Source organism: Eurypyga helias, unplaced genomic scaffold (genome assembly GCF_000690775.1).
Source record: "Eurypyga helias isolate BGI_N326 unplaced genomic scaffold, ASM69077v1 scaffold39989, whole genome shotgun sequence".
NCBI classification, from domain to species: domain Eukaryota; kingdom Metazoa; phylum Chordata; class Aves; order Eurypygiformes; family Eurypygidae; genus Eurypyga; species Eurypyga helias.
In genome coordinates this window covers 1-11,450 of record NW_010274649.1, presented here as the reverse complement: position 1 = coordinate 11,450, position 11,450 = coordinate 1, and the positions used below count along the sequence as shown (strand labels likewise).

The following is an 11,450-nucleotide window of genomic DNA, read 5'->3' as shown; positions in this document are numbered from 1 at the left end:
GAAGAGCTCACAAAAGTAACAACATAATGTATGTTCTTTACCTATTCTCTTAAAAAACAGCTTGCTTGCTTTTCCTGCTCAACTCTTACTCTGGAAGAATGCTGAAAAGCGTATGGCTAGGGTCAGCACCTGTTACGTTTTCTGCTCTCTCGCTCTGTGGGGATACAATGCTCCCCTCCTTAAATTTGCTTTGTGATAACTGAATTTGTATTTTGTGATATTTCTGTGAAATAATCTTTATGCGGTTTAAAACACGTACCGCCTACGGATGCTGCCATACGGGTCCGGGTACGTTACCGCTATGAAGTGGGACTGCGCACGGATGCTGCCTAGCCCAGAACCTGAACAATCAGAAATAAGAGAAACAGAGCACTTTGGTATCAATCTGCAGTGTGTCTTAGGTTATATTCCTGTTACAAAAATGACAAAGGTAACTCCTCTGAAATATCACTTTTGAACGTTAGTCTTCAATATATTTTTAACTTCAGAAGCCTGGAGTTTATTGAAAAAGTAAGACTGTACAAAAAAATATGTAATGAGGGTGTGAAAGCACTAACTCTCAACGGGGACAAGCAAAACCTGCTCATTCCATGTCAAAGTTTCACGCTGTGTGTGCTCACTTGTATCCTGTTACTAAAAACTTACTTCCTTCTTAGGATTCTGGTAGATCTGAAGAAAGAGGTCTGGTATCAGAAGTGTCACGATCCCGTCTGCAGAGAGAAAAACTTCAGGTCACCAAGTACGTACCCTGTGATTCCAAAGCGATTGTACTTAAGGCTTCTAGGAATGGTAACGTGACTTAACGCCATCTGTTTGATTCAGGTTTCCCATTGCCGCCTCGGATATGTCTCCCTTTTCTCTTCAGAGAGGTATGGTTTTCGCCTGTCGATACGCTCAAGTTCTCGTGAGTAAAGCTGTCCCTGGAAGCCAGTGAAAGTCACCGCCAGCGCGGGCAGCCCCGCTGCTAGGGAACAGCTGCCCAGAGCTGTGTGGGGCTGCTAACTCCCTCTCCTCATTTCTCAGTTCTCCAGCTGCAGATCTAGCACAAAACCCGTCCGCGCTGACAAACCTAGGTTACTGAACGGCCTGACGGTACCTGGGACTAAAGACGCTCCTCCGTCTTGGTCTGAAGCGCCGCTCCCCACACATAAACCACGTGACCCCGCTGCAGGTGCAAAAGGGAAACGCTGCCCCGGTCAGGCTCCGCTCCGCGTGTCTGACGTCACGCTGGGCCGGCTCCCGGGGAAGTGCTCCTGCAGCACTGAGCTCATCAACAGCTATCAGTGTCACTGCACAGAAAGCGTAACCTAAACGCACTTTCAGAGCCTGACAGTACCTTTCAGCAGGCACTAAAATCAGCTTTAGCCTTATCTCATTTTAAGCTGTATACAACCAAATACTTGTGGTTTGCCAGGAAACCAGCAAATTTCTATCCCTATGAAAATAGGTTTTTCTGCAGAGTAACGTGGCTCTAACTTCACCTGGGGGAAAGTCTGCCTCGTTGGCCAGCTTTCTGCAGTGCCCACTTCCTGTGGCAGCACAAGCGTCAGACTTTCAGCTCAGAGCAGTTGAAGACCCATTTTTGTGTGGAGTAAGTAAGTAATAGTCTTGTTTCCAAAAGGAAGAAGATACAGCAGTGGATGAAAGGGGGAGCACAGAAGAGGAAGTAAAAGCACATTCTAATGTGGCAGAGTTGTCAAAAAGCTCATCTGCAGACTTCCTGGTGTCAGACGGTGAGTGGGACAGTGCAAGCGATGATGCCCGTTTCCTAGAAGCTACTGAAGATGTGGAACTAGCTGAAGCGGCAAATGACAGCCTGAATTATGCCACAGAAGAAATCCCTGATGAAGTCCTTTTGGAAGCCTTAAGGAAACGGGACGCTTGTAGTAAAGGCAGCAGCTAACCACAGGCCTGGCGAGATGACAGACGGCTGGCAACAGAACGGCTTTAGCAGCACACACCTATCGCGTGCCCTCTGCGAAAGCTACGGCGGTGGAGTTTACGGTGCCCTGCCAGAGCTGAGAGACGAAAAACCCGAGTATCCTCACAACGGGATGATCTGCCACAAGCACGAGGAGACGGAAAACTCGCCGTGAGTGCTGCTCCAACGCCCGCTGCTGTGCTGTTTGTTTTGTTAGCAGTATGTCCAAGTTCTACTGATAAGCCAAGAAAAATAGCTTCTTTTACTTTCAGAAACGGAGGTTATTTATTTCAGATACAAATTTAATAAAAAGATTTCTCTATCAACAGTTTAACCACTGTCTGTGTGTGTTCTTTCTGAAGGCTATATGGCTTTCGGGATCGCAGCACTAGCCCAAGATCGAAACCCAACATTGTTAACAGCACAGAAGAGTGCTACTACTGCCATTGCTCTTTCATTAGTTTCACTGGCACTCAGCAAGTTCTCACACAGACTCCTGGACAACAGAAAGATGCAGTCTGATTATAGAAAGGCTGAAGCAAAATACAGCAACAACAATTAACCAAGCTTTAAGCACCGAGCATTCTAACAATCGTTCCTAACGAGTGTCAGAAAGTCTCTTACTAAACAATTAATGTTTATCTGATAACTTCTTTCTTTGGACGTCCAGAGCCTGTTGCAGTTTCCTATTAATATTCTGAAAGTGTCTTTCTGCTCCCAGAATTCTCCGCGACTCCACCAGCAGAGCAGGTAGGCTGGAAGTTCCATACTGTTGTTAAGGAAATAAAACGACACGGCATCATTTTTAACGCTTGGAAAAATCACTTTCATACCTGCATTTATCTTTGCTCTGTCTGAAATAATGCAGTATGATTTTTTTTCTTTTTGGAGGTGAACCCCCCACATTAGAGCACCTCCTGAAAGGGTAGGATTTCCTTGCGCGTGGCAGGGACGTAGCGCTGTTTGGCAGAAAACACCACACCGGGTTACGAGCCGCAGTAAAAGGGGGACACTGGAGTACAGCAGTGATTCTCAAGTTGCTTCCACAGAGACAATTAATAAAATACTGCTATTCAAGGTACATTAAACATTAATAGAAGTGCCCATCAGCCCAGGAAAGAAAAAGGGGGAGGAGCTGATCAGAAACTCATGTGAAATAGTACTTACTACCGCTTTTTCTTTTGGGTTTTCTTCTCTATAATCCCAACAGTCTTGCTGTAGCTCCTTCAAATCAGTGAGTAACTCGGTTGCCTGTCTCAAGGAAGATTTCCTTTCCTGGACCGTGGCATATTCTGTCTGTAGTTGTATCAGCTGCGATTCAGCTCTGAAAAATCAAAGCTTTGGTGACTCTCTGCCTGTTTACTTCGCAGGTAACTACAAACACACTTCCTCTGACAAAGACTTACGGGAAAGGTTGGTCAGAAATACAAGGTATCGGGTAAGTGTAGCATCCTGTTTGAGTAACTAGCACACAACTGAAACAGGAGCGTGGGTCCAAATCCACAAAAAACACCCCAAACTTGTTTTCCCTGCAGCGGTGAAAGACTCTCTCCCACCCCAAGCCCACAAAAGCCCTCTGTCCTACCTTGTGCATCTGCGATTCTGTCACCTTTGCAACCACAGTTGCAACGCAAGTGGTTTTGTTACGAGCATCTGAGCCCCGAAGTGCCACCCCACTAACTGCTCAGCTAAGGGAGCTTGCAAGAATGACTTTCTAGGCAACTGAACTATGGACAGGAGAGGTTATCCCGAGCTTCTGTAACAGAAAGGGGTTCAGAAGTGGAGTTTCAGCAAAAGAAAGTGAAAGAACAACAGTGTTCCTTTCGCTTCCGAGTTATGAAATACCAGACTCCCAAGTTCTTCAGTCTGTTGGCATGTGCCATGAGGAACGTACCGAATCAGCTCTCCTCTGACTTGCAGGAGTCGCTCCCTTTTCTTTCTGATGTCTGTTATTAACTGAAACAAAGAGCGAGGAGAGTCTTTCTGTAGCTTCAGAGGCAAACAACTCAAATTTCACTGCCTTCTCTTCTTTGAAGTTTTGTGTTTCTGATTCTGGATGGGGAAGATTCACAGCCACCAGACCGTGCAGACTGCCATACCTTACAGGTGTATTTTAAACACTTTAAAGCTCTTGAAAACATCAAACACACATCTCCAGCCAAAATTTCTCTCAGGGAACACAGGGTTTACCAACATACAAAAGGCATTTGTGATATTCTGAACTCCAGCATACCCAGCTCTAGCAGGTTTTTGTTTGTTTCTGTTCCCAAAATGCAGATTAATACAAACGTTTGCACAGTATGACTGCTGTAACTAAGGCATAATTAAGAGCTTATTAAAGAAAGCTTAATTAAAATATCCGTTTTATAAAGTAATCCCCCAAACTAATCATAAATTTAGCAACTTGCAAGTTGGATTTGAAACAAATGTCTAAGAGGCAAAACAAAGATAACTCCGAGCGGCTGTGAATGTCAGGTGGTTATTAGGATTTTCATTGTACACGCAGAGCAGCTCACCACATCCCCTCAGACTGACGAGACTTGAGCACACGAATCGCTGCCTCCCAGCACGAGCTTCCAGCGGACTGTTAAGAGCCCTGCTGTCACTGGCGAGGTTACTCGGGGGGGACAGCGCCTGGCCCGCTCCTGAACGTCTCTGCTGCGGGGCGTTCACCCCTCCCAGCGCGACCGCTGCCGTGGCTTTCTGCTCCCACACTAGTTCCTCCTCCTGTTCACACTCTTGCGCTTTCAGTCACTGCTTGCTCTGCACAAACAGATCAACTGCCCGCCTCCAGCCAAGCATTTTGCCTGTCTTTAGGGAAGGCAGCTCCCTTAGATTTCCTTCCTCTAAACTAAGCGATCCGATTCTTTCCTCAAAGGTCACCATCTTCACTCCTCTCCGGAGTTTTATGTTCATCTCTGTTTCTGGAAGGTTAGCTCTCACTATTTAATGGGCTCGTCAGAGGCCGCACGGGTGCTCATTAAGGAGAGAGTCGTTCACGCGCGTAGGTCCCACCGTGCATCTCTTCTCGTCACGCCAGGAGGGCGGTGTACGCATGGAGTGTGCCATCTGTCACATTTACCCAAATCTTTTTCAAAACCACTTCTGGTGGTTCCCCATCCTCTGTCTGTGCCGCTGATTCTGTAGTACCGTACGCTTCTTGCCTGAATCGTTCCTTCTAGTCAACTTCTTCACGTGTCAGTGCCCACCTCTGGGCGCTGCACAAGCTAGTGATGTCTGTGTGCTTACCTTAGCATTTTTTTTCTTCGTATTCTTTAATTCCTGGACGTCCACTATCTACAGAGGGAAAGAAGAATTACAGACTGACTTTTTACAAGGGCCTGTAGTGACAGGACAAGGGGTAACGGGTTTAAATTGGAAGTGGGGAGGGTTAGATTGGATATCAGGAAGAAGTTCTTCCTGGAGAGGGGGGGGAGGCACTGGGACAGGTTGCCCGGAGAAGCTGTGGATGCCCCATCCCCGGAAGTGTTCAAGGCCAGGCTGGATGAGGCTTGGAGCAACCTGGTCTAGTGGAAGGTGTCCCTGCCCATGGCAGGGGGTTGGAACTGGATGGTCTGTAAGGTCCCTTCCAACCCAAACCGTTCTGTGATTCTATGGATCTTGATTTCATCTCTATCTTCCTAAAAGCACGGTTACAAGAATTTGGAATAACATGAGCTATTTCAAGAACACAGCAGTGGTTCAATGGAAGCTGACAAGTGTATCAGTTGTGTACCGATCCTGTCCTCTCTCCTCATGCCAGAGGAAGACTTGCACAAAATTAGCCATCTTGCACCGATTAGTGCCAGAAATACTCCTTGTACCAATCAGTGTAATACTACCTACCTTAATTTAACTCTCTATGAAGGTACAAGTCTAGTAATTTTATAGCTTGCCCATTCTACCGTATCACTTAGAACTGCAGTTTTAGTACTGATCCATGCACTTACCACAACTCCTACAAAGTTCTGAGTTTTTTACTCATCATAATTAGTGAGAAGGAATCTCAGCCTTCCAAGCTAATCAGCTTTTGACAGGTTCAAACTGTTAATTAAAAAAAAAAAGGATGATTTTCCCTGAACTACGTTAGCGGTCTTGGTCAGGCCTCTACACAAGAGTCATTGAGACACGGTATAAAGATCAAACCATCAACTTTTTAGTAGGCCATGAGCTTTTAAAACAGCGTTTGATGTAGCTGCTCGCTCACCCAGATTATGCAGCTCTCCAGTTTTACTGCACGATGCCACAGACGTGGCAAATACTACCGTTCCCCTGTTCTCAGAAGCTGACAGTTTTGCAGCGTACGTGCATGCCGGCAGTGTCGCGTCTGAAAACAGTTCTGCTGAAAGCCAGCAGAGGCGGCACGCAAGGAACGCTTTTCATATCATTAACATGTTGTAATCTCTTGTCAGGGTCAGGTGCTATAAAATAAAGGGGTGAAGGGCAGTACGAAACCCGCACGGGCATTTGTCTGCAGTACAGCTCTGCAGTCACTACCACAGCGCTGACTGTATTCACGGGGCACTCACACGACAGGTGATTTCGTCCTTGAAAGCGGAACAGAAGGCACTGATGGCTTCTCTGCAAACGTTCGATTCTACGCTTTCCCTGGAGAGGTCAGAGGGACAAAACACAACCTGTTTGGTTTAGTGAAGGAGACATCTCATCCTAAAACATTCATTTGAGTAGGGAACAAACCCCACCGTTAAGCAGTCAGTAGCACAGGCGACTGCGGATCTTTCGCGTACTAGCGACAGCTTAACTTCAGCTTTGAAAAACATCAGCTGTGTTGTTGTTCGTGTCTGGGAAAACATCAGGTTCCGGGAGAGGACCTCTGGGTCACACACCAATACTTTTTGTGTCGCAGAAACCAAATAACCATTAAAATAACATCAGAACGTAACCATGCAGTAGTGCATTCCCTAAAGGACAGCCCCTTAGCAAAACCACAGGTAACTTGGTGTGAAAATTTTGGAGTATTCAGCCGCAGAAAAGAGGAATATTCACCTGTAATTTGCTGCTGCCTTCTCAAACGCATCCAGAACAACATCCAGTTCTGTAATATCTGTGGAAGTTCTCTTCATCTCTTTGGGACACCACACCTCTACAGAACACGGGCTGGCCACTGAAACAACAGCGCGGAGATGAGCATTGTACAATTCTAAAGTAACAGAAAAGTTACTGAGCCCACCGTAAGAACAACCATCTACAAGTTATGAGTATTTTAATAGGAAACGCGAGAATAGGGAAATACGGGTTATTCCATCTGTCTTTGGCTGATGACAGGCTTAATCTGGGAACGCTTCAGAGTCTGAATTCTGTACAACTTCTTATTCGTCATCATGTCAGACAAGTCCAGCAGCACGTTATTCCACTGAAAAACTACGGCGTGTGCTGCAGCGAGAGTTATTTGTGCTGTAGAACCTACCAGCCCGTGGTCAGGCAACCTGCATTACCCAAGGAATCACGAGCTGTTACATCACATCTGTATCCATTTTGTACTGATACCACATACGCTGCAGGAAGAGCTACACACAAACGTGCTTTCATTCGTGAAGAAGCATTCATCGTGCACCAGGAAAAGCCACACGGGAGTTTTGGAAAGTCTGCTTTACCGGGAGGATCCGACACGTTCGTTGCCGAAGGCCGCCGCTTCTTTTTTGCCTGGAATTGAGCAAGAGTCAGAACCTCCCATGATACAAAAAGCAGATTAACTTGAAAACACCTGGCCGTTATATTCCCCATCGAGGTGACAGCTGTAGCTTCAAGCATTTCACTTGGCCACCTCACGGGAATACGGGCAGGAGTAATTATTTGGGACACGATTAAGTACTAAGGAAGTGCTACGAAACAAACGACAGGCCTTGCCCTCCTAACGCAGGCAGGGCCTGAAGCAAGTGACAGTTCAACTGACTGCTGCACTCGTGCAACCGTCTCCGTACCACATTCTCCTTAAGGAGCTCATCCTCCGGATCAGCTCTGCGGAATTCCTGAGCATCACCACCAGGCGTTTCTGAGCGGCGTGGTTTCTTTCTAGGGAAAGGAAAAACACCCACCACGTAAACCCGCTACACAGCAAGAAGGAACGATCACCAGCCATAGAAGCTAAGACACCGGTCTGGGGTACGTTTTCTATCGCCGCGTCATTCGGTCTGCGTCTCCCGAATCAGCTATGCAGGGAGTCACGAATGGCTTGTAAAGGGAACAGAAACTCTGAACCTCAACAGCAACCCCTGTGACAGTTAGAAAGCCACTGCTGCTTGGCACTGGGCCAGCCAGCTTGTTTTGAGGAGAAACTTCCCAACAGGAACGAAATTATTGTGGAAGATATTTCCGCAGGAAAGCTCGGTGGTGGAGTTGGAAATAAACACCCCCCAGAAATATACACTCTCATACGACCTCTATTTCACTCAAAGGAGAACTATTTCAAATTTAACCCAGACTTCCTTTAACAAATTAAATACTAAAGTATTAAGAGATCTTTTCAAATCCATTTGCTTTGCTACATCTAGTTTAACCTGCTTTCACCTATGTTTCATTTTTTTAACTGAACTTTAAAGACACCAGCGTTTAGAGCGCTAATTAGCATCTCACAGAGATATTTTGAAATCTTTCCATTTGAAAAAAAGAATACAGTAAGTACTTAAATCGACGTACGCCTTGCAAAAGGCAAAGGCTAACTTATTCACCCGTTTTCTTTTCTACACTCCCAAATCTTAACATATTCTTTTGGTTTCTCACCTGGGAAATTGTAAATTAAAGCATCAGTTTAATGAGCAGCACGGGAAACCCGACAAACAGAAACCCTAAAGATTAAAGGAAATGCTGGCAATTACTTTTTTCCACCGGATCTTTCTCCATGTCTCCTTTTTGGGGTCGAAACGTGACCAAGTGACCTGTTTTGGGCCTGTTCCTCTCCGTAAGCATCCACAGCGGTACTGTGCAAAGGGTGATCTGCAAGGAACAGCAAATAAGCCGCATGAAAATCCTTCCCACCCGCTCAGGCAAAGAGCGTGGACGTGCCGGCACCACCTGCCATTCAGCGTTTAGTTAGGAATCCTGTGGTTTGCTCACTCATCCAAAGGAATTCTTCTTACAAGTATTATTTGAGGATCAGGAAAAACAGATGTAGTGAGAACCTTTGCAGTTTCTGTACTCATCCACCTGCTAATTCCTTACCAACTGAAACCAGAGGCGCGGGAAGGCTCAGCACGTACACGCAGGGCATGCAGCAAGCGCAACACCGTTCACTTAAAGCCTCTGCTTGTTCTGGCATGCATCAACCTTCTGTATACTTGAACAGCTGCTGTCGAAACGTTACCCTTTTTATTTTGTGTGGATTTTTAGACGCTTTACTGGATGCCGGAAGGCCGTTACAGCTCCTACAGAGAGTTTATAAATGTAGAATTCTTGAAGGTAGCTACCAGAATAGTTTGAAACTCTGAGAATCGTAAAGGTTCAGCCTGCCTTCTGTAGTACATACTTCTTTTTTCAAGCACACTGCCACAAAAATTTCAGGTTAGCTTACAGTAGTGCTAGTGGGAGTCCTTTTTACAGGTTTTAACACATACCACAAAGTGAGAAGACGACGATTTCCCCTTATGACAACCCTTCTGCTATGCTGCGCTTTATAGCCAGCTCATTTTCAGCTGGTTTTAGTAGTTACCTGTATATTTCCGTGAGTTTCTTAGAGGAATAAGCATTACAGCTGAGAAACTGCTCTTTGCCTTTTTCTCTACAACATCTAATTACAGAGTTTTGAAAAAGTTTTTCTTACCAACACTGGCATGTATAAGCTCTATGTTTCTATATATATCATTAATATTATTAACATACACTATTGAGATATATTTATATATATCTCATATAGAATCACAGAACAGTTTGGGCTGGAAGGGACCTTAAAGACCATCCAGTTCCAACCCCCCTGCCATGGGCAGGGACACCTTCCACTAGACCAGGTTGCTCACAGCCTCATCCAGCCTGGCCTTGAACACTTCCAGGGATGGTGCATCCACAGCTTCTCTGGGCAATGACCTGTATGTTTTATATATATTTTTATCTATGTTTATAGAGACCTTCACACAGGGGCACCTATTCCATCTGAACTGATTCCCTTCCAGTATACTGAGGCCTCATTGCACAAGTCCCTTACGGAGCACGAAAGTGGTTGTAATGCTTCACCAAAAATAGTAAGTTTTTGTGATGTTACTTTTTAAGCAGACCAACATCCCTCCGAACGTCCTAGCTTGCTGCTGCCATGGTTTAACTCCACGCACACTCTTAAAATAGCAAAAAAAATCACTTTGTAATTAATTTAATGGAGAGTAAGTTAGGATTTTGAACTTTCCTTTTAAAATGCGATTTTAAGTGATGTTAGATTGCGTGAGGTTCTACCTCTCACCCTGTAAATCCTGAACAGCCGGTATCTTTCTATCAGCTTTTGCTTGTGCGTATTACGGTGTTATTCTTGTTACTTCCTAAATGACAGAAAACACCACCACTTTCCAAAAACCTTCTTTCTCTCCTGCCCATGATTTTCTCCAGCAAAGAAACAACACCCTTTCCTAAGTAAGCACCGAAATCTTCTGCCTGTGCGGTTTGTTGATGAAAACCGCGCGTTAAATGACGCGGCAGCGAGTACTGACCGTACGAATCGTCAAGCTCCTCAAGGTCATTCCTTTCCACCACCTTCAATATCCTTGAGACATCTGGTTCCTCAGGTGGAAGCAATTTCCAGCGAGAACGGGACTTGGTTTTGTATTCCTGGGTGGGTATGAAATGAACAGCTAGTTCACCCAGCTTTTTGAGTGTAAAACAGATTAAACATGACAGTGGATTTCAGTAACGTTTGACTAGAAATACATATGGACTGCTGAGCTACGACATAAAATACTTGACGTGTGTGTTTTTTTCCTCAGGCTATGGTTTGTTAATCCTAAGAGCAGCGATGGTATGAAACAGATATTCTGCTATTTGAGACAAAGCTGATGCTACAGCATAGTGTTATTTTATAAAACTAAGTGTGTAAGCTTAGAAATCTCATAACAGTCTGGCGTCTGGTCTCTGATCCGTGGCCTCTCTCTTTTCAGGCATTAAAATATCTCTTTTTTCCTGATGTCCATCATTATGAAAATGTTCACAAACATCCATCCTTGTCCAGTTTAATGATTCTCACTTTAAAAAAAAACCCAAAGCAATGCCTAACTTCTACAAAAGGTGGTATTTACTAATCAGGTATCACCCAGAGGCAGATAAACCAAAGGCTGGGGGAGAACAGCACAAGTTTATGCAGTATTCGTAACCATGTCGTTCACGCCCTAAGCGTGGGAGTAGATTTCCTCGCTCCTTCGCGTGTGGGCATGGACAGCGAATGACACGAAGAAGACACCAAGTGTTTCAGGCTGTTCTCTTGCATTTTACAGGGCTGTTTTCAAACTTGTGCCTGTTTGGAAGTCAATGGCCCGTTGTGCCTGGCTCCCAACGGAGGAGAGCCCCCGGGCCGCCTGTCATGGTTTAACTCCGGCTA

The 11,450-nt window shown here is 45.3% G+C and overlaps 2 protein-coding genes across 2 annotated transcripts in view; one reads left to right on the top strand and one right to left on the bottom strand.

The window, feature by feature from the left end:
* PRIMPOL (primase and polymerase (DNA-directed)) overlaps window positions 1-1,903 on the top strand; it is a 12,836-nt gene extending 10,933 nt beyond the window's left edge. The window contains 4 exon segments of the mRNA XM_010159866.1: window positions 1-28; window positions 657-739; window positions 823-869; window positions 1,622-1,903. The exon segment at window positions 1-28 is cut by the window's left edge and continues 26 nt beyond it. Of these exon segments, the coding sequence (XP_010158168.1) occupies window positions 1-28; window positions 657-739; window positions 823-869; window positions 1,622-1,903 (440 nt within the window).
* A 649-nt stretch (window positions 1,904-2,552) lies between these two features.
* Window positions 2,553-10,687, bottom strand: CENPU (centromere protein U; the record flags this gene model as incomplete). Its single annotated transcript, XM_010159864.1, has 10 exons — window positions 2,553-2,690; window positions 3,089-3,245; window positions 3,816-3,877; window positions 5,171-5,218; window positions 6,451-6,529; window positions 6,929-7,046; window positions 7,537-7,609; window positions 7,864-7,954; window positions 8,758-8,875; window positions 10,570-10,687. Coding segments are annotated over 10 exons (1,002 nt in total), but the record flags the coding sequence as incomplete, so codon positions are not given.
* Between the last annotated feature and the right edge of the window lie 763 nt (window positions 10,688-11,450).